The sequence below is a fragment of the Macrobrachium rosenbergii genome, chromosome 59 (assembly GCF_040412425.1).
Source record: "Macrobrachium rosenbergii isolate ZJJX-2024 chromosome 59, ASM4041242v1, whole genome shotgun sequence".
Taxonomy (NCBI): domain Eukaryota; kingdom Metazoa; phylum Arthropoda; class Malacostraca; order Decapoda; family Palaemonidae; genus Macrobrachium; species Macrobrachium rosenbergii.
The window spans coordinates 29,317,499-29,341,053 of NC_089799.1; the positions used below are offsets into that span (position 1 = coordinate 29,317,499).

Consider the following 23,555-nt stretch of genomic DNA (forward strand, 5'->3'; position numbering starts at 1 on the left):
TCTGTCATCTCCGGTTCCCAAACTGGTATCACCAATAGTTAAGGCTGCTCCCCCTCATAAGGGGTCGAGATCCAGAATTTCGAAGGCTAAGTCTCTGCCTAACTTTGATTCTGAGGCCTTCATAAATCGTTTGATGGAGAAGATCGACTCTAAAGTTGACGCTAAGCTTAATGATATTGCTTCAAGCCTGAAGTCTTCCGAAGAGTCTATGCAATCTTTGACAGAGAAGGTGGAAGCCCAAGAAAGTCTGATTTCCGGGTTCATCCAGTCCGGAGCAACGCCCCAGTCCCATGTTGTCCCAGATGCCTCCAAACTACCTCCCTTCGATAAAGGAAACCCATGGGGTCTGGCTTTACATGCTCCCTTGCATAATGACACTTTGACCATCGAAGGTTTAGGCACCCGTCGCTTGGAGGAACTGGAGTTCTTCCCGCCCGACTTAGTTCCCCCCTATCCAGGTTTCGCCAGGCTAACGGAGGAAGCCTGGGTTAGGTCTGATAAGGTCCCTAAGGAGACGGTTATCTTCCCAAAGGATCAGGCTCAATCTACTCTGTTGCGCTCTCACCAGTTGGGAGTGCGAAACACTAAACTCACTCCTTTCAAAGGGTCTTTCATGATGTTCTCTACTGGCGATGCCATTCCGACTCCTTGCACTACTAAAATTGCGGAGTTGACTCTTCAAGCGGGTTTGGATGGCAAGCCTATGCCTCAGCTCTGGGAAACGGATTCCACCTCTCTCCTTTTTCCCGGAGATTCGGAGTGTTGGTTAGGAGCTCCGGCAACTTTTACAGTAGGGAAGCTTGATCCTGAGTGTGCCTCCGCCTTGTTCAGTGAGCATCTTCCTCGAATTCCAGAAGCTTTGCTCAAAACAGAATTTGAAACCAGGTGCAGGTTAGGTTCCCTGCACGCGGTCACTATGTCAGAAGTAACAGCTCTAGCCTATCATGACGAGCCCTTGTTTCAGGTGGTTACGAAGTCTTTTCTGGCTTCCTTCCAGTCAGATCTTTACGACTTTGTTGTAGCCAGACAAAATTGCAGAAAACACATCTTTACGGAGACCACCATCAGACATGAACCTAATAGGCTAATAAAAAGTTCTATCTGGGGACTAATCTCTTTCCGGAGGATGAGGTCAATGCTGTTATGGCTGAAGCTACTAGAGCCAACCAAAGTCTCCGTTCTTGGTGGGGCCTTCCTTTTAAGAGGAAGTTTTCCGAGACCTCCGGCCCTCAACCTAAAGGGAAGAGGTTGAGGAGGTTCCAGGGCTTTAAGAGACCTCAAGCCCCGACTGTGCTTCAGGCTGTTCCGGTTTCACAGGTCGGGCAGCCCTCCACATCTAAGGCGCAACCCCAACAGCAGTTTGTTTTGGTGCATCCGAATCAACATGCTTCCGCTACACCAACTTTCGTGACGTCCCCAGCTTTCAACGCCTCGTTTGAAAGCTCGGGAACATTTCGAGGCTATAACAGATTTGCAAGAGGAAGCAGAGCTAGAGCTGCCTACAGAGGTAGAGCAACATCCAGGCGCCTCTCACGAGGAAGGGGAGGCCGCGGGACCAAAGGTAGCAGACCTTCCCCTAATCAATGAGACACCCCAGGTAGGAGGGAGATTGTACCTCTTCAGGGACCGTTGGGCCTTCAGCCCGTGGGCCCACAGCATAGTCTCAAAAGGACTGGGTTGGAGCTGGTGCAAGGGGCCTCCCCCACCAATCAGGTTCCTTCAACACCCTTCCCAGGACTTACAGGACTTTGCAGAAGAACTCCTGCAGAAGAATGCAATAAGGAAAGTCAGACACTTGAAATTTCAAGGCCGTCTGTTCAGTGTTCCGAAGAAGGACTCAGACAAGCGGAGAGTAATTCTGAACCTGTCCCGCCTCAATTCATTCATTCAATGCAACAAATTCCCCATGCTTACAATCTCACAGGTACGGACCCTACTTCCTCGTGGGGCCGTCACCACCTCTATAGCTCTTACAGACGCATATTATCACGTCCCTATTGCGAGAAACTTCTCCCCTTACCTGGGATTCAGACTAGGAAAACAAGCCTACTCCTTCAGGGTCATGCCATTCGGGCTCAACATCGCAACCCGAATTTTTACCAAACTGGCAGAGACAGTCGTTCAAGAGCTGCGGTCCCAAGGGATCATGTTGGCTGCGTATCTGGACGATTGGATCATTTGGGCACCCAGTGTCAAAGAGCAACCCATATAATTATCAATTTTTTGGAATACCTCGGTTTCCAAATAAACAGAAAGAAGTCACGCTTAGTCCCAGCAGCTCAATTCCAGTGGCTAGGGATTCATTGGGACCTCAGCACTCACAAACTGTCTTTGCCACCAGCCAAGAGAAAAGAAATGTCCAAAGCTACTAGACAGTTCCTCAGAAACAAGCATGCCTCTCGTCGTACCCAGGAGAGGATACTCGGCTCCCTTCAGTTTGCTTCGGTGACAGACTTGCTGCTGAAAACCAAACTGAAAGACATAAACAGGGTTTGGCGGAAACGAGCCAACAGGCGGAGCAGAGACAAACTTTCTCTGATCCCCCAGATCTTGAGAAAAAGACTTCGCCCTTGGTCGACAGTCAAGAGCTTGTCAAGGTCAGTGCCTCTCCAATTTCCCCCTCCGTCTCTCGTTGTTCATACAGACACCTCCCTGAGCAGTTGGGGGGGATACTCCCAACACGGAAAAGTCCAAGGAACGTGGTCGACAGTGTTCCGCCAGTTCCACATAAACATCCTAGAAGCCATGGCGGTGTTCCTAACATTAAAGAAACTTCGCCCAGCCACACAGATTCACATCAGGTTGGTACTAGACAATGCAGTTATAGTACATTGCCTGAACAGAGGAGGCTCCAAGTCAGGTCATATCAATCAAGTGATGATCGTGATTTTCTCCCTAGCAAGGAAACATTGTTGGCATCTGTCAGCCACCCACCTGGCAGGTGTCCGGAATGTCATTGCAGACTCACTTTCCAGGACAACCCCACTGGAGTCGGAGTGGTCTCTAGACATGAAGTCTTTCGCATGGATTTGTCTTCAGGTACCGGGTCTCCAGGTAGACCTGTTTGCCACAGAGAGCAACCACAAACTTCCCTGTTACGTAGCTCCCAATCTGGACCCTCTGGCTTATTCTATGGATGCAATGACAATCGATTGGAACAGGTGGCAAAGGGTCTATCTGTTTCCCCCGGTAAATTTGCTGATGAAAGTTTTGCACAAGCTGAGATCATTGAGAGGCCGAGTAGCACTGGTGGCACCCAACTGGCCCAAAAGCAGTTGGTTTCCCTTACTTCTAGAGTTGAAGCTCATTCCCAAACCTATCCCCAACCCACAGTTGACACAAATAGTACAAACTCGGATTGTGTCAGCTTCCTCAAGAATTCTGTGCCCTAACTTTATGGATTTCATGAAATACGTAGCGCTTAAAGACGCCAAAATTGACCCTCTTAATATATTATTTATTGAGTCTGATAAAAGAGAATCTACCCTCTGGCAGTATGACTCGGCAGTTAAGAAATTAGCCTTGTTTCTGAGAGAATCAAATGCTCATGAGATGACCACGAACCTAGCAATCTCGTTCTTAGGTCATTATTCGAGAAGGATCTGGCTTCTAGTACTGTTACTACAACTAAATCTGCTTTAAAAAGAATATTTTTACACGGCTTTAATATTAATCTTTCGGACTCATATTTTTCATCTATACCTAGAGCATGTGCGCACCTTAGACCAGCAACCCATCCACACACGGTCTCCTGGTACTTAAATGATTTTCTTAGGTTGGCATCAGACACTGATAATCTTTCATGTTCATATCCGAGTCTGCTAAGGAAAACTCTGTTCTTAGTAAGTCTAGCCTCAGGGGCTAGAATTTCTGAACTGTCTGCTCTTTCTAGAGAATCTAATCATGTTGATTTCCTCCCGTCAGATGAAGTTCTGTTATCTCCAGATCCTAGTTTTTTAGCAAAGAACGAAGACCCGCAGAATAGGTGATCTCCTTGGAAGATTGTCCCTCTTCCACAAGATTTATCTCTTTGCCCAGTCAATACTTTAAGGGCTTACTTAGATAGGACCTCTAATAGAACTTCGGGTCCCCTTCTTGTTAGGGAAGGGGGGGGCAGTATCTCACTCAAAGCCATCAGACAACAAATTCTTTATTTTATTAAGCAAGCAAATCCGGAGTCAGTACCTAGGGTCCATGATGTTCGTGCGGTGGCCACTTCTACTAACTTTTTTCATTATATGAATTTTGTTGAACTTAAGAGATGTGTGGGTTGGAAATCACCAAAAGTATTTAAACGCCACTATCTTAAGTCTTTAGAGGCCCTTAAATTTTCCACAGTTGCAGTGGGTGGTGTGGTTCCCCCTGGTCCAACTCAAGTTTAGTTTATATGAATTTAGTCCCTGACCCTGTCTCACCTGCTTGCCCTGCGTCTTCACTTGGGTCAGTTCTGCCCCTTAGCCTAGCCCATTTATTTCCACAATGCCTCATTGTCATTTATTTTGTTAGCCTTAAGTATTCTAGTTGGATTAATATCTAGTATTCAAAATTTTTTTATCTGAGTACCTCAAAATTTTAGTGTGTATTTCTGAATTTTTACCAAAAAAAACTGTGAGGTGATAAGACTGATCACTTTAGACTTACCCAAAGCTCTGAGTTTCCCACACCACATAATAGGGGCCTCTCTCTTACCAACTTACTGCCCCTGGCAATTGAGCTGGCCTGCCAAAACATTCCCTCTAGCTGGAATGTTCATGACTGGCAGCTCAACAAACCCATTCATACATCTGCATCGCCAACCATTGATGCTTATCAACACTATTGAATGATCTTCATGCTATATTGAAATGTTGCAGCTGCCAGCAATGCAAATTTTCACAAGATTTTGATATGCAAATTAGCTTGTTTGCCAAGAAACAAACAAAAACTTTCTGGTTAAACAATTACATAGTATACCAGTGAAGTTATATTTATACAGCTAGCTATAAGGTTCCTGACTGAGGGCTTTCATGGTGCATTGAGCAGAAGCACATTATAATAGATCCAAGTTTCAGAGCCCTCTAGTAATGAAACAAAATATACTAGAATAAACTTTTATTGAAAAAAGCTTTAATATATAAATCATACCTTAAAACAAAAATAAAAATCTGAATTGAAGGTTAAATTATAAAATCATGCAACTTAAAAGCATAAACAGTTAAATGTGCTGACACAAATAAAAATTCTTTCCACAAGATTAATCGACTAAGGAATTCACAAATATACATAAAAGAATGGTTTCATTGTAAATGGGAAGTATATGTATAAAATAATCTCTATTTCAAGCAAAATTCTTTCAAAACATAACTGAATAAGCTGCTACATCAGCCTCCGTTTTCATTTTCACAGAAAATGGTGCTTTACTAATGAATGAACTATGTACATAAAATTATCATTGTTGATTTAATGTTGCCATGCGTCACAGATATGCACGTTAAAAAAATAAGAATCCAAAAAATAAACTTAGCTTGATAAATGTTACAAGTCTGTGCACATTAATATGGAAAAACTATGATGGATTAGGCCTCACACAGAAGACAAGAAATAAAAAATTTGAGGAGACAACATAAGGGGGTGGGAAGTCTTCACAGAAATCTCTATTTATCGTCGATACACTAAAAAGTCTCTCTTGCCAGTAAACCTTTCTGCAAACTTGGTTCCACTTTCAGTTGGATCAGAGAATGCAATTTCATCCCTACTAAGAATGTGATGAGAGAACATGTTGCACAGCATAGCTTCACAAAGTTTGCCAGCAATACCTTTTCCTCTGTGACCCTGTAGTACCCAAATACGGCTGACACCTGCCCATACAGTAACTTGCTCCTGGGAACAGCACAAAAGTCTATTAGTAGTAGACACTGTTGTCGACTTTGGTGGAATCACACGATTTGCTTTCTCTATTCTCTCTCCTACAAGGAAACCAACAACCTGACGATCCAAAATGTACATGAAAACCCGCGAATTTTCTCTGACAAGGTTAGTTCCCTCGGGAAAACCTAGTTCATTGTCTACGACAGTCAAAACTTCTTCCACTTTTCGCCAAAAGTGAGAAGGATCCTTAGAAGTAACCATCACAACACGTCCGCCTAATTCATCGAGCCCTCGCACCCAGTTTTCATTCTTCCATCCCTGCAAAACAGGAGTATACATGAGAAATAAATAAAATACAGTACTGTATAAATGAACAAATAAAAAAAACCAACAGCTCTCACAGGTCTCGAATATTTCTTTTAAAAACCTTTAGAAAACTTTTAACTATGGCATAGCATCCAAAAATTTTTAATCTCCGGCACATAAAAACAAATGCTTGCATTTAACCAAACAAACTGGTATTTCAACTTACCGGATTTAATTACTTGCTTGATGCCCAATCTCTTGAGAAATTTGAAAATATTTCATACTTAGGTGTTTTTGCTTTTACAATAAAGTGTGTGGTTATTTCATATACTGTAGTATGTTAAAAGTTCTAACTATAGCCTCCAATACAGTGTATGCAGTAATTACATATTGTACTGTACCTGCTGTACATTGGTACATTTGCATTTAGTTTTTTTATGTGCAAGTTTCACGTTCATGTGGTAATCACATGCTAAGAAATTCTGAGATATTTGGTTAAAGTGTAACTGCATGCATTTATGAAATATACCTGTATTTCAAAACAACTGCACTACTATAAATCAGTTACTAAAACATATAAAAAGTTCCTTGCACAAATTTCCCCATGGGGGATAGTGACTTCAGTACACCTGACATGATCACATTATTAAAGGGTGTTTGCAGGATCCCTCTGGCCCCTAGCTGCACCCACTTGCTAACCTTTTACTTTACCCCTATTCCCACCTCTTTCTCAAATCTTCCTCTCTAACCTCTCTTAGTGCAGCTATGGGGTTTTCTCCCAGTAAACTTTTTTTACTGTAGATCCTTCTAATTCATCTCCTTCATTATCTGGACCTCTCTCGTGCATCCAACCACCACCTCAACTCCCTTTTTTCATACTCTTAGGCACTGAATGGCTGAAATTCCCCTAGTGCTTGGCTAGACAGCCTAAAATTTCAAAAATCAAAATACAACATTAAACTTTTTAAACTGGCTGGGCCAAACTTCTATAATGTATTTCATTTTGTAGGCATGTGATTTTGAAATTCTGAAGTCTGTAAATTAATTTAGTGTAATGTTTACCTTGAAGACAATGTGATGCATAACAAGCCCTTATGTGATGTGGTGACTCACAGGACATACCAGTTAGTCAGAATAGCCAAATTCCCTTAGAAATGGAGTAAACAGCCATGTTTCAAACTTGTTGGGTGTGGAGGTGGTAGACTGAGATCTAGTTGCATGGGTGGGGGAGGATACCAGTGTTCGTGAGACTTATGATGAGGATGCAGATGGTAGCCCTATGCTCTTTCCAAATAATTTTTCACACTGCAGGTTGTACTGACTTTCACATCTCCTTTCTCTGTCTCTGGTATTTTCTTTGCCTTCATAATCTTCAACCATTGGGACCACCATCACTTCACTGAAAAGCTGCTTCTTGATAGCATAAGGAAGCTGCACTGTTAGGGCGGGAGATGTATTTAATCTTACCATCCTGTCATTAGCTCTTCCTCAGATGGGTGTGCAATACAGATGTGCATCAGGATGATGGGCCTGACACAGGTCAGATGAATTTCAAGTAAATTTCCTTGGTGAGGCCCTACATTTCTGAATATATGGTTAAAGAAGGAGACTTGATAATAATCATGAACCATGCAGTCTACAACAATTAACAATGAACTGGCAGGCAAGTGCATTATGTCCCAGATGTCCTGTGGCTGTCTAGCAGTTCCAACAAAACAGGGCTTAAGGCAGTGGAAGCCATCAGTATTGGAAACGCAATGCCAAAATCTTGTTTGCTTTGCTTCAGGCCATGGACATCATGACTTCCTGTCATCACTTGAGTAATTTGCTGTAGAGAATTCCAAAACGGGCCATTAGTGTCGCAGTTTTAAATTTGTGCAAGGACTAAACTTCTGCTTTTCATCAAATTCAGCTTCAAGCAGAAGGGCCTATTTCTTCAGTGGGTGCATTAGCTGGCTCTTCAACTGCTTTTCCATCATATAACCCATGGTGGTTACAGAAATGCCATATGCATCCACCAGATGCAAGGAAGTCTTCCATCTTCATATTTTCAGCAAATTTTCAAGCTGCAATCTGCATCTTAGTTCCTCCTATTACTTATCACACCTACTGTATACTCTTTCACTGCAAAAACCACTTATACACAGCATCATAATGTTACTCATTTCTACTGTGGGACATTGCCTTCTGTGTTGTCAGAGCAGTATGTTCCTACAAAGCATATGAACTGTTCTTTTACCAAAGTCATGCAGGCTTTTTTAATGTCACTCACCAACTGCTTACTGCAATCATATATTTGCAGACCTGAGCAATAGTCCACTTATTTTTCATAATTTGTTCAGAAGGCCCAACTTCAGTGAAACTGTTAAACCTTGTCTCTTTTACTTTGACTAATCAGCAATACAAGACAATGTGTGTGACAATTTTCCAAAAGGGAAAAATACTGCATAATGCTTTTAAATTATAATAATAAATAATTTTATTTTTATTTTACACTTCATGAATCTTACGATTTCAAACCCATGGTCACACAATCAAAGAAAGATTGCAAAACTGCCCCAAAACAACAAAAAAATTCACAAAGGAACTTTAGATTTTTTTTAACAAGGATTTTCTATTTTATCACAAAGAAACAAAAAAGTGTGGCAGTTACAAAAAAAAAAATCATGTAAACAAACTGTTTTTACATGTTTGATTGGCAAGCCTGTTCTGCAGTACGGTGTACACATACGAGTGTAAATACACCCCTTTTAATCACAAGTCTTAGAATTTCAGATGATGTGCTTACACAATGAAACCAAGAGGGAAAGCAAAATCAATTAAATATCATATAAGGAACTTTGTTTTTATAATGTTTTAATTAACAATTTCCTATTTTCCAGGGGAATTTCAACCCCAAATCTTAGTATTTCAGAGCACATGCTTGCATAATGAAACAAAGCAGCATGGTCAATCACTTAAAATAAATCATTTTCAGGTGTGATTGCTTATGCCATGACTCCTGTCACCTCCCACTCCATCTAGCTTATGGGATAACAGAGTGGTAGGGCCAAGAATGTAGCTCTCTAATCAACTTCCCTCCCACCCAACCCTTGTTAAAAGGGAGAGCAGACTGAGATTCATCTTGAGAAATTAAGACTGAATGCTTAAAGTGTATTTACCTCTGGAAGTAAGCCTGTCCAAGCTAATAATTACTTCACCCAACATGCAGCTCCAGAAAGAAGGCAAGGAAGTTAGTTAGTTAGTTATAAATGATTTGTTTAACCAGACCTCTGAACTCTGGAGTCCAACCAATTTATACCCCCAGAATGGCAAGATGATAGTCTTTTCAAACAGCAAGGTGCCTACACAACTTTGTTGAGCAGACAAGGCAGATCCAAAAGCAAAGGTATCCAGAGACTTGAGCAATATCCCTCTGGTCAAATGATGAAAGGGACATGTACCTATACTATAGCCAGTTTCATTTCATCTGTCCACTCACCAACGTAGATTTTAGGCAGATGTGGTCATATACACAGCTAGCTCTCGATTGGCTGAAATCAATGTTCCCGATATCACAGGCTACTGTGATAAAGATGCAAAATGTTTTTTTTTTAATCATACATCTGATGCTTATACTGTATATACAAAAAACTCACACCTTATTTAGATCATAAAAATGCTGATTTATATCAATAATTTAACAATACAAGGACACAAAAGATGCGCTTTTAACAGTCTCCCCAGGTCAAATGCAAACAAACAATGGACTTGAAACAATTATTTCTTATCTTACTGTAGATACATAAAGACAACTGGCTATGCGAGTGCAAATAAGAGGTATTTTAATAATTTCTGGTGGTAAATTACATGAGTAGATTAATATTCGCAAAAAAACAAATATTGTTGTCCATGAAGCTCTCTAGGACCTGGGGAAGATGAATGGAACGACTGCTGCATTAGTTATAACATGACATGATTGCAATGATATTGTGGTTTTCTTTCCAGAATACTCTAAATATTTATATAATGTTTTCTTACGCATTCAAATACAGTAATTATAATAGCTCAGTGCTTTGTCACTTTTGGGTCTATTTAGCTAAACAACTTATCAAGCAGAAGTTTAAAATCCCATTTAGTCCCTGTCATCCTTAGTGTTGATGACATGTACGGCATAAAAGTCTAGCCGAGACATACAAATTTTTTCAGTGTTGGGCATTGGAACAATAATTAGATAGAATGAATAAATGAAGGCTACAATAAAACTGTAATCTCAAAGAAATGGAATGAATTTGTTGCTTAAAAGGACAGTAAAATAAAACACCCAGCAAATCAGTAGTATGGGCCTAGTTTCACTGGTCATTGCTTCATGTTTTATCAGTAAACAATTAAAGGTTATTTTTCAGTTTATGGATGTAGATATCACTTTGGTATCATAATCAAGTTGTTTTTTATAGAAATGCAATGAAACGGTACACAGAACAAATTTTGAATGATAAAATATTGTGATTTGAAGTTTTTGAGCATAGGTCTGTGTGTGGTCTAGGCTATACTAATGAGATAAATCATAATTGCTGAAAGACCAACATTTGTTTGTTTGATTTGAGTAGATTGTTTGATACAATCTTATTCTTTGTGTGCTTGTTACTGTTATATTATGAATACAGGCAGTCTGGTTTTATGGTGCTTGTCTGGCGACGACGATAACTAGATTTTTGGGGCTGATATGCCTCGATCTCCAGTTATTGGCACTATTATCGCCGATTTTTGGTTATCACGCTGTCAGGATGAACCCCTGCCGATAACCAGGGACTCTCTGTACAGATAGACAAGTTTTTTATTTACATAAGAAAGGGTGAGGTTTCTTTGTCTGTATATATAAACATTCAAATACATTATTGGAGAAACTGTTTGATATTAATCACTAAGCCAACGATATTGTAAACGTTGATTGTAAGCCAATCACGTGCCACATCTTCACCTGTGAGTGGACAGATGAAATGAAACCAAATACAGTATACACACACCTGCCCTTCTTTATTGGAAAACTGAAGCCCTGACTTCACATACTCTGAGTAAAGTGAGTGTCCTCGGAGGAGTCAAATGCATTCGGTACCTTACAAAACCAGCAAGGAAGGGTGTTCCTGGATGTAACTGTACCAGCAAAAAAGGTACCAATACTCTGGAATAAAATTAAGGTCCTTCTAATTAGTATATTATTACTCACATGAAAAGTAAGAAGCATCTTGCCCAGACAATCACCAATGAAATCTTTGGCTGGAGGAGTCAAAAGAACTTTCAAATCTCCCATCAGGGATTGATAAGTTCTGATAATCTGCCATGAACTCAGGACAGAGAGAGAGAGAGGGACCCCATCTTTCCAAAGACTAGGCAAGAAACTTCTCGACATGCTTTGCTTAGGCTAAGCTAGCCAAAGGCTGTTCAAAACTCCTCAATCATATGTAACTCCACCAGAGCAAGATAGTCCACTCTTCAGTCTTGAAACCTGGCTCACAGCTGAGAGAAAGCCCTACATGACCTTGTTTCTGTATATGTAAACAAGGAAAAATCTACTTGACTAGAGGCCAACAAGGTATGCCAGGCTCATCCTGAAACCCAGGATGATCAAACACTGTTGATTATCCAATGAAACATGTTGAATAGTGGAAAACAAAAGTGACTGTTTAAGGAACTGGAATGCAACTACCATCCCCACCCCAGGAAATGAAACAGAACAGAATACTGTAAGCTTTTAGTTCACCCTGGAAGCAAACAGAATGAGTATAGGAATACACTCCCATGCTTGAACCACCACCTCTATCATTCAAGGAAGTATGGACCACTCCCATCCCTACAACCTGACCTTGGCAACTGAGCTTGCCTGCCAGACTGTTCCATCCTAGTAGACACCTTAATGCATGGTGAACTGCCCACTCATGCATGTGCTCTAGCAGGAAAATAACACTGTTCCCTTTTACCTGACATATGCTACTACAGTTGTGTTTTCGCCTATCAACAGTGTTATACTGGAAAACTTGCAGGGATAGCAACGCTTTCTGTATTTTCAGGTGCGTCCAGCAATAAACATACCCAACATGAATGAACTTCTCAGGTGTGTCCTAGCCCTCCATCAATATGTGAACAACTGAATTTCAAAAGGAAGAGAGTTCAGAAAAATTCCTGCTAAGGGGTTCCTGTTATCCCATCACCACACTAGAACCACCATGTTTTTTATTCAATAAATTGAGATGAAAGGAGGTTGCATGGAGCTGCCCAGTGGCAGACAACACTGAAGTGAGATTGAGAATCTGCCCATGGGGCAGGTGACCTAGGACAATCTGCCAAGTCAAGCTGCTTGTTCCTGCTGGGGCAGGAACCAGTGCTAATACCTTCCACATTTGCAGTCTACATACCCAGGCACTTGTCTGCTACTTGGATGTGAGATCCAGTCTCCATCAGTTTGCCAAGGTCCCATCTTTTGGCCAATAAAGAGAGTAAAGACTGTTCTGAAGCAAAGGCATCCTCAGAGGACCCCAAGATTAACCAATCGTCCCAGCAACATAGCCAGTGTATACTTTGCAAATAGCCCCAAATTGACACTTGAAATGGACAACAGCCCTGTTGTGGACAAGTAGAGGTATTCCAGAACCGCAGTAGAACAGCACATAGAAATAACTTCAAGCACTGGCCTGCAGATCAGGAAACTGCAGAAATACACAGATTCTGCCAAGTGTCTCCAAATAAAAAAAAACACTGGAGGGAGAGCTAACCACACTGCCTGCACAAGCTTAGTCCAGACAGTGGAAAAATGCTGGCTTGACCCATATATAAAACACCAAAGTGCCCATCTCACTACTGGGATGAGGAGCTGGGGCAAAATATCCGTCTCCAGGTGAGCCAGAGGCTAATCATTTACCCGTAGGCGTTCAAACACCTTCCCCCAACCTGAAACTGGGAACCTGAGTTACTGCATCTTCCATAAGGAAAACTGCTACTGGAAGCTCAACATCTAGCTCCTAACAGTTTCAGCACTGGTAAACTTCACAGTCAATGTCACAAAAGTAGGTGTGTGATTTCCCACCTCCCAAGATACCCACCTCTTACCTAGGAGGGGTGTACTGACTCCAGGAAAAAGAGGAGACTTGTGCAGTAAGGAGGAAGGCTAACACCTGAAGCAGGTAATTCTAACCTACAATAGCAACCCCGCTGAAATTTTAAGCAGATTAAACAGTGGGGGTCTACCTAAGATGGAATGGAAGAGATGAAAGGTAAAACATCTGGAGAAAAAAAAAAAAAAAAAAAAAAAAAAAAAAAAATCAGGAGCACAGCAAGAAATCCTCACATGATGACAGCCAAAGGAAAAGTGCCTAGTGAAGAATGTGAGTGAGGAGTATTCCCAACCCACCCCCAATAAACACTTGTTAGACATCGTTACCAGGTTCAATGACCATGCCAGCTCATGCTGAGGATACTTTTATATAAAAGACTGTACAGTCTGATGCGTTTCTTCAACAGTCCAATAACTCTGGTGTACTTAGCAAATTATTCTGTAATAGAAAATATTTGTTATGCTGGACTTTGATGAGTCTGCTAAGTAATAAAATCTGATAAGCTGAGGTGCCACTGTAGTCTCTTTTACTTTTAGTAAGAATTGTAGTTCTCTGGGGTATTATGTAAAATATAGGCAATTATAACTTTTTGACAAAAACTTGAGGCCAGTGTCTCATAGTGCTAAAGGTTCCCAGTGTATTTACGAGAAAGTCACTGTATTTACGTCCACAAATGATATACTAGTAAAACTTGCAAGTTTTCTCAGGGCATGAAACCTGTGATAACTAAATTTTTCAGTTGTTGTGCATATATTTTTAATCAGCAAGGCTGGAAGGCACAAAACAAAATCAGTCTTCACACTCTAATGCCAAGTTTGCATAGCAGGGTAACCCTGACCTGGAAGCTGATGACCTGACTAAAACAAGAGCTGGTTATTTATTTAGCAGTTATGACCCAGACACCTATTTTCAAGAAATTCCAAGTGGTGCAATGGTTCACATATGGGGCTGTAACAACTCTAATTTGGAGATGCACATATATACAAATTGCAAATTTTAATATTTTTACATAAAAACCCAGCAATCATATGGAGCCCTTGCTCAAATTTTTATCGTAAACTGAAGCAGAGGGGGTCATTGCCACCATTCATGCATGGATGTCTTTGACCAGTAGGTAGTAACTACACAACTCATTGTTTGCATAGATGGGAAGGGAGGCAGGTACTTTGTATATGGGTTTGTAGGATAACCTTTGTGCAGGAGACTAGATAGATGGAGTATAACGCACGTTAAAAGAAGAAAAATGTTACTAACAATATTTTTATCATTCTCTTTTACTTTTTTAACTAGAAGATGGCGGAAAAGAAGTTGGTCTATTGTAATTTGGTCTCTCTCGCTGCCTAATTGTACGCTGCTGCCTCCGCCAACGCGAAATTTTAAAATGTTTTTCATAAATATTGCTGTATCGGTATTAATTGCTTACCCCATTGCAAAATCGAATTATCATAAGGTGAATTATCGTAACTCGAGCACTATCCGAGTATTTTAATAGTTTTATCACAAAAAGTGCATTTAATCATGAAAATGAGATGAAAATACAGTAATTAGTGAATATTTCTCAGTGAAAAATACCGTGAATGGGCAGATTTTCAGCGAATAATGAGTATATATGTTCCACAGAAAAATCCACGAATAGATGAGTCCACGAATCATGAGACAACGAATACGGGGAGTTTACTGTACTTGTGGGTCTGTTGATATGGAGGACAAAGTGGCTATGCACCAGCACCGATCATGTTTCTTCTCTGTAATGAAATAAAAAGATCAAAGTGACACAAGACTCAAAAAGTACATGGCAAAAGTCTAATGCAACTGCAAAGACAAGGTGGCAAGCTACTCATCCCGTCCAACAGGCACAGAGGGAGAGAGAGAGAGAGCAGGAAGCATGTCCTCACAGCTCAACAGCTGAAGAAAAAGTGGCTAGTGTCCATAGGTGAGTGAGGTATATTCCCCCAATTCATCCCCCTTCAAGGGACACTGACTTATGTCTGCTATATATTTATTTTTTCATTTAATCCTAATTAAACAATTTCAGTTTTTTATTATACATTAAAATTGTTAAAAAAAATAGTTATCTAGCTGATATCTGACTTTTATATTGTAGGGCACACACACACACACCCCGTTCATCTCACCTGGCCCACTAATCTCCTCACAACGAGATCTGCGCGCGCCAAACGCACGCTACAAGAAACACAGCAGATGTCAAGCATCTTTTGTACATATATTTGTGTTCTTATTATTGTTTTGTTAAATCTATCATTCTTAGCGTAAGCATTACAACGTCAGCATTCCAGCTACATGTATCATATCTTCAATCACGTTTTGTATACCAATTTATGTATGTTTTTCCATCCTCCAACAAACACGGTTGGTTGTACTCTGATCTCTGTTTTGTCCGCCTTGTGTCAGGCACTACATTTCCTCTTGCAAGAGATACTGAACTGTCTGTCTGTTGTTTGAATAAATTAGTAAGTTTGTAGGCACAGCTTCTTATTCTTGCCTTTGCTACATTGGTGACCACGGAGATGTCAGCCCAGCCAGCCACAACGATGACAGTCTCTCCAACAACACCGTTTGCCACTGCCTCCATACGCCTGCTCCCATTCACGCCTCACAACCCAGAAGCTTGGTTCTTCAGGGCAAAGACAATCTTCTTATAGAAGAAAATCACCTCCTCAGCACACAAAGCAGACGCCGTCCTCGAATTCCTGCCAGACAACGTTTTCAAACACGTCGCAGAATGGCTCGCAGAACTAGACACCCCTGTCACCTACGAATCACTGAAGGATCAGCTGAAGTCATCCTTCAGCATGCCATATGCCCTAAGAGCCAGAAATTCCTGAACAATGTGAGAGCAGCCATAGGTGATGAGAGGCCATCACGTCTACAAACAGTTGCGGCAGCTCAACGCCTTCACCATTCCCATAGAAGAATTCCCAAAATTAGTCGACGCAGTACACATGGCCCACAAGGCCGTGGAGCCCACCCAACCACCCGTAGCAGCAGCAGCATGACAGTCCCAGCAGGCAACCGACACGGAATCTGACAGCGACCCAGAGGGACCGGCTGCCCCCATCCACAAGCAGAACTTCCCCAAACAATTCATCAAAGGTTAGACCAGACAGAAGAAAGACGAACCACCAGAGGGAATGTGCTTTTTCCATTGGAAGTTTGGAAAGAAGTCATGTAAATGTAACAAAGGCTGCCTGTTTTCAAAAAACATGCAAGAGAGTCACATCCGCGATCCAAACAACTAAACGTCAGCGGTGAGAGACCGGTTACCTCATTAGAGAAGCTGCGCCTGCTTACCGCTGTCTTTTTTCCAGATATGAATGCAAGGGCTCCACGTGTTTCTACGTCTGGGATGAAAGCTCGAACACAGAATTCCTCATGGACACCAGGGCATACAAATCATTTGTGCCAGCCAGCCTGCACAAACAACTCAACCCCACCCCACCCACCAACCTCCACATATCCACCACCAGCAGAGCACCACTCAAGATGTACGGGAAGCAAAACATGAATGTGTCATTCAATGAGGCAGACTACAATTGGACCTTCATCACAGTAGACATGACAATAGCTCTTTTAGAAGCAGTTTTCCTGAAAGCATACAACCTACCAGTGGATGTAGCATCAAAACAACTAATCCCGAAAACAGCTCCAGTATCATCTCCTCAACAGCTGTTGAAGCAATCCACTGCCACATCGTCACCGCAACAGTAGAGACGTCAAACAAGACCCATCGCAGCAGCTTCCCAACTGCCAGAGATACGCCAACTCCTACAAGACTACCAAGAGGTCTTGAAAGACAACCTGCAGCATGACTTAACCAAACCAGCACCATATACAAACAAAGGGGCCCTCACATCCATGCAAGCTTCAGATGGTTAGCCCCAGAGAAACTCATCTACACCAAACAAGTGTTCAGAGAAATGGAGAATGCAGGAATATCCAAAAAGCCTCCATCCCATGGGCATCTCCCCTCCACATGGTACCAAAACCAGATGGAACATGGCGCCCGTGTGGGGACTACCAGTGGCTCAACGTCAAAACGAAGCCAGATAGATAACATACCAGATATAACCAACCAAATGAACAGAGCAAAGATCTTCACCAAAATAGATCTGCTGAAGGGATACTTCCAAGATCCAGGTTCAACCACAGCTGTTTTGGCCTTCGGAACTCAAGGGCAACATTCCAAGACTTGTGGACGAAATGCTGGGCAACCTTCCCTTCTGCGTGGTCTATGTCGACGACATCCTCGTATTTAGCCCCAACCTCAAACATCTTAAAGAAGTCAAGAGGGTGATGCAGATATATAAACAAAATGGACTCGTAGTAGGGGAAGACAAGTGCAAATGGGCAAAGAAAATGGAGGAATTCCTGGGACAGATGGTATTAAACCCCTCCCAGAGAAAGTACAACATAAATTAAAATAGCAAAAAAAAATTCAGGAAAATCGTACATATTTTAAACTTCTAAGGACAGCTTATTTTGAAATCAATCTCATTTTTTAAGTAATATTGAAAACTACGCACATTCAATTTTATAAAATGGATTAAATTATTAACCTACTCTCTATTCTTAGCTGCTGGTACTCATTGATTAGGCGGACTATACAGACAGAAAAAACTGAAAAAATAATTGCAATGCAAAAATATCTTTAACTAAACCAAAAAAAACTATAACCTTTCAGAAACAAATAACAAAAAGAATTATACTCCTAGGTTCAAAATCAACAGAACCTTAAAAATGTGAAGTTGTAAACTTTACTTTTGAGAAAGACACCCAAAGGCAGAAAGTTTTCAGTGAAGTTTTGGCAGTATCTGGAGACACTTCTGGTAATTAGGCAGCTCTAGCGTCACAATCAGGATCTTTAGCCGTTTCTCTTATTTGACACTAGAAATATTAACACTATGCCATGAAAAGAGATTTACAAACAGCTGAAGACTGTTTTTTAGCTGAATTTCCACTGGATGAACTTTGTTTAGCTTCAGCTAAGAGCTTTTCCTTGTTGGCCGCTTTAGTTATTTTTTAGTTGTCTTTTGGTCTCTGCATATTCAACCATAGAAAATGGGTATGAAACATTTCAAGGACAAATGCCCTGCAGCAGGGATAGCCTCTCAAAAACTATTGAAAAAATCAAGAGGGGAAAAAAAATGAAAAAAATCTGATCATCCATCTAAAGACAGGTGTTACTTTGAGCCAGTTGGCATTTGAATACCCATATTTAAACTTATGCAAGCACAAACACACCAAAATACATAAAATCTGGTAGAAAAAACAATAGTACATGATGGGGTCATTTTCTTATTTTCTTGTATCAGGTCATAATTATCTAAAAATACTGGGTCTAGGGTCGCTTACCCACCAGTTAACTACCTTATTACCAAGTTAAAACAACCATTCTATGTCAAACTGATGGATACTCATATATAAAAGGCAATGATTTGTATTCTTGTAGGAAAAAAAAAAGTCAGAATGCTGCATTAAAGTTACCTCACAACAGAAGCATCTTTACTTTTTGTAAATATTTAAAAAAAAGATAAAATTTTAAATGACAAAAAAATATCCTTTCAACTGATAAAAATAGTATTGTCAGCTATTTGCTTCCAGAAAAATGTATTGAAATGTACGAATTTTTTATGATTTTCTGTTTTGGGCTGGAATGATGATAATTCTTTTAATAGTTAGACAGCATGGGATATGGAGCTGAACCCTCCTCCAAACACATTCTAGATGTCAACCTAAACCTACTTATGTCAAAATATTCATGGACACTAGCACCTTAACTCTTAAACCCCAACTGGACATATTGTACGTCGACTAAAATTGTCTGTCGGGTGCCAAGTGGACGTACGGTATGTCGGCTACAAAAAGTTTTTTTAAATATTCGCGGAAAAATAGTTATAGGCCTAGTTTGCGAAAGATTTTAAATCACGCGCCTTGAGGGATGCTGGGAGTTCACAGATCATGCTGTTGTTTTGTTTACAAGCGTTACCCAGCTGCGCAAGCGCGAATTTCTTTCTTCTCACACTACAAAGCATCAGCGATGCATCTCAGAAATTCTTTCGTCACTTTGTCGTAATTTTTGCACCGTTTTATATTAGCCATTACATAAAGCTTTATATATGAAAATGTGTGCAATTTCATGTAGAATACAACAAAAAATAACTCATGGTTGTAGCTTTTATCAGTTTTGAAATATTTTCATATAAATCACGATAAGCCAAAATTTCAACCTTCGGTCAACTTTGACTGGACCGAAATGGTAAAAAAACACAATTGTAAGCTAAAACTCTTACATACTAGTAACATTCAATCATTTCCCTTCATTTTGCAACAAACGGGAAGTCTCTAGCACAATATTTCGATTTATGGTGAATTTTTGGAAAAAAATTTTTCCTTACCTCCGCGCGTGGTAACTCGGCTGAAAATCTCAGTAGTTCTTTAGTCACCTTGTCGTAATTTTCACACCGTTTTCTATTAGGCATTACATTAAGTGTTATACATGAAAATGTGCGCAATTTCATGTAGAATACAACAAAAAATAACTCATGGTTGTAGCTTTTAACAGTTTTGAAGTACTTCCATATAAATCATGATAAGTGCCAAAATTTAAACCTACGGTCAACTTTGACTCGACCGAAATGGTTGAAAAATGCAATTGTAAGCTAAAACTCTTCCGTTCTAGTAACATTCAATCATTTACCTTCACTTTGCAACAAACGGGAAGTCTCTAGCACAATATTTTGATTTATGGTGAATTTTTGAAAAAACTTTTTCCTTACGTCTGCGCGCGGTAACTCGGCTGAAAATCTCAGAATAGCTTTAGTCACCTTGTCGTAATTTTTGCACCATTTTCTATTAGGCGTTACATAAAGTGTTATACATGAAAATGTGCACAATTTCATGTAGAATACAACAAAAAATAACTCATGATTGTAGCTTTTATCAGTTTTGAAATATTTTCATATAAATCACGATAAACAGAAAAAATTCGACCTTCGGTCAACTTTAACTCAACCAAAATGGTCAAAAACTGCAACTGTAAGCTAAAACACTTACAATCTAGTAATATTCAATCAATTAGCTTCATTTTTCAACAAAGGGGAAGTCTCTAGCACAATATTTCGATTTATAGTGAATTTTTGAAAAAAAAAAAAAAAAAAAAAAAAAAAAAAAAAAACTTTTTTCGTCCGCACGTTATGAATTCATGCATCATTTTGTGATAATATTTTCTTGTGTTGCTTTGATCGTTTTACAATTTGTTATATACCAAAATCATCGCAATTTAGTATACAATACAACAAAAAGAAAATAACTCATTAGCTTTAACCATTTTGCTCACAGCACGATTTGTATACAATTATATATGAAATTTTTTTTTTTGCGCTGTCATATATTTCAATATTTATATATGATAATGATATTTTCTTCATTTCTGATGGTTGCATACTGAACTTCAGGCAACAACAAAAAAGGAGCCAAAAATTAACTCTTAATCTTAAAAACTAAGCGTGCTGTGATTTTTTAAAAAAAACTTTTTTTCTGCTTCAGAGCTAATTCCCGAACGCCACCAGCATACGGCAGACACTTTTGTAAATAGAGGCTCGGCGTTTAAGGGTTAACAGACAGTCCTGGGGTCTGGCCCTGATAAACAACAAAATCCAGTAACAAAGATCCTGCAGTACAGCCTAAAATCTACCCCACAGCCAATATAGCAAACATACAAAAATCTCTAATTCTTTCTTCCCCCCTCTTGTTGGTTTGTATTATCATTTCAATGTAAGTTTTGAAAATAACTTTCAGTCTGTTGTCATTAATGATGTGGTGCATACCACTAAATGTCCATGTTAAATCTTCCCAGTTCATTATCAATTACATGTACAGTAGCTCACCAAGATAAAGGATTAAAGTGTCTCAGCTTATACTGCTATAAAAGAAACTCTGATATATCGTTGTATATATATATGTGAATGCATGGTTATGCTATAAAGTGTAGGTATAAATTAATAGTTCAAACAAAAATATACCATAAATTATCATACTAAAACAATTTAATATCATTTCAAACAAAAATACACCCAGAGTCATCTGCATGTCTCTTAAGAGGGCAAGACTCGTCAGGGAAGCTCCACCAGCGCCTCTTGTTGGGAATGAATTCCTTGGAATTGGAGGACAACTGACGCAGGGAAACTCCATCAGCGCCTCTTGTTGGGACTGGATTCCTTGAAATCGGAGGACAACTGACGCACATTCACTGAGACAACTTTTCAGCACCTGCCTGTCGAAGCCTGGGTATGTGCAACAGGCTCAACTGATGGAGAGACTACCCGTGGGCAAACCCCACCGGCCTCCCTTGGACCTCCAGTATGTCTTCTCCCTGGTTCAGGGGAGTATGATGGATTCAAGACTGGCAACAGGATCATGGTCAGAAGCATGGGAGCCAGGAATGGGAGTAGGTGGTACAAAAGTAGGAGGGATGGTGGCAGGAGACAAAACGAGAACAGGGTAAGGAGGAATAGTAATATCATCTACATTACTAGGATTAGATTCTAGGCTACGTAAAACCTACTTTCGGCTCTGGTGGCTGCCTTCCTCTGCCTATCCCTGTCATGTTTATCCAAATGGGATTGCAAAACCTTCCATTTCCTATCATCCCAGTCCTTGCATTCACCACGTTTGATCTTTTGTACATACTTTCCCCCTATAATTAGAACAAATTGTATGTGAATCTTAAGTAGATTTCGTGAGTCTAGTCTTGCAGCCTTCGCTACAAAAATGAATACTGGAGGAGCTAGAGTCCTACATAAGTAAATCCAACAGGTTAAAAACCTGACTAAAGGTAACAAGCCTGAAGGCTACGCAAATGCAAAAGAACTTCACTGAATCCTGGAGAAATCTGACCAAAATACCAATGAAAAAAGGCAAAATAAGCTGCTGCATACATCTGATGTTACATTGGAGGCCAGCAGAAACGAATTGAACTCTTCGGCTTTGTTATTCCTATTGTTCCTCGATAGTGGGCGGGGCTAGTCACCTACACAAAAACAACATAAGCACTATCGCGACTTTTTAAATTTAAGCTGCCGCACGAGTTTAAACTATAGCTATGTAATCACTTGGTAAGTTACTTATATGAAAAATGCAATTAATTCACATTTTGGAGAGAGAGAGAGAGAGAGAGAGAGAGAGAGAGAGAGAGAGAGAGAGAGAGAGAGAGAGAGAGAGAGAGAGATTACTTCCATAAGAGCACAAAATAGTTTCCAAATGCTATTTTTATCATAAATATTCACAATTGGTAAGGAAAGCAAGAGACACTTTGTGAAACTTAACCACTTAACCACAAGGAAAGAGTTCCTTCCACACTGTTTTCATACCTTAGTTCCATTTTCCCACACTGTTGCCCCTCAACAAAATTCCAATAGTGAAAATGTTACAAACAGATGACACACTCTATACTCACATTATATTTAAGTTTACTGTGAATTGCATTATGGTGTATCAGGTGAGAAGCCTCATCTTCCTGATTTGCAATTTCATAGACAACTCCACAATCACCACACTGACGAGTACCAAAGTCCTTCTGTCCAGCATCAATGATCATTTGAGAGCTGTCAGATTTGTGTAGATGTTTATGACAAGACCTGGAATTTTGAGAAAGTAATATCAAAAATGGTGTGATATCAATTTTAATAAATGATTACTATGACTAGTAAGCAAAATAGATAACTAAGTACTACTGGAAGGAACATGTCAGTAATAGTGGAAATATTTAAATGAAAAATAAAGAAGTTAAAATAAATTAATGAGTGACATAAAAACAAATAGGATTTATTTAGGAAGGCAGCAAGATACAAGAGGAAAAAACAAAAAGTTCAAAGGCATCAGGCTACAAAAGCATTGTCTGTTAGATCCAATTAGTCATGCTTGGGTCCTAACAATACCATCTGTAACTAGTCAATTTACCTATTAAAAAAGTATGTTAACAAGACCCACCTTCTTAATTCTCTTGCAAGGCTTGACTAAAGAATTTGTTCTTAAATGAGAACAGAAAATTGATGCATGATAGAATTGAAACAGTTTGACAGCTGGGTCAGAAGAAACCACATGGAATAGATGAAACAAAATAGGAAGAAAGCAATTTAGCTAGAGGCTGAAGGGTTACTGCAAAGAACATTTAGTAACAACTACAGTAAGCCATGCAAACCATACTTTAGGCAACACCCCCCTGAAGGGCTTAACTGGTCAAAGACACAGTTGATGATGATCCCTCCACAATTTCCAATGAAATGGAAGTAGCAC

The 23,555-nt window shown here is 40.0% G+C and overlaps 1 protein-coding gene and 2 long non-coding RNA genes across 6 annotated transcripts in view; 1 reads left to right on the forward strand and 2 right to left on the reverse strand.

The window, feature by feature from the left end:
* The window catches only part of LOC136837710 (uncharacterized), a 54,956-nt gene extending 39,351 nt beyond the window's left edge, over window positions 1–15,605 (forward strand). Inside the window, exon 3 of the long non-coding RNA XR_010852728.1 lies at window positions 14,862–15,605. This is a non-coding gene — a long non-coding RNA (uncharacterized lncRNA). The remainder of the gene's footprint in view (window positions 1–14,861) is intronic.
* Window positions 5,077–23,555, reverse strand: part of eco (Establishment of cohesion) — a 70,121-nt gene continuing 51,642 nt past the window's right edge. For all 4 annotated transcript variants that reach the window (XM_067102609.1, XM_067102610.1, XM_067102611.1 and 1 more), the window contains exons 10-11: window positions 22,717–22,897; window positions 5,077–6,165 (exon numbers count right to left, since the gene is read on the reverse strand). In XM_067102609.1, the coding sequence (XP_066958710.1) occupies window positions 5,638–6,165; window positions 22,717–22,897 (709 nt within the window). In that variant the 3' untranslated portion in view covers window positions 5,077–5,637. The remainder of the gene's footprint in view (window positions 6,166–22,716; window positions 22,898–23,555) is intronic.
* LOC136837711 (uncharacterized) lies at window positions 10,463–13,585 on the reverse strand. Its single transcript, XR_010852729.1, has 2 exons — window positions 11,160–13,585; window positions 10,463–10,948 (listed from the first exon to the last, which is right to left on the reverse strand). It is a non-coding gene; the product is annotated as an uncharacterized lncRNA (long non-coding RNA).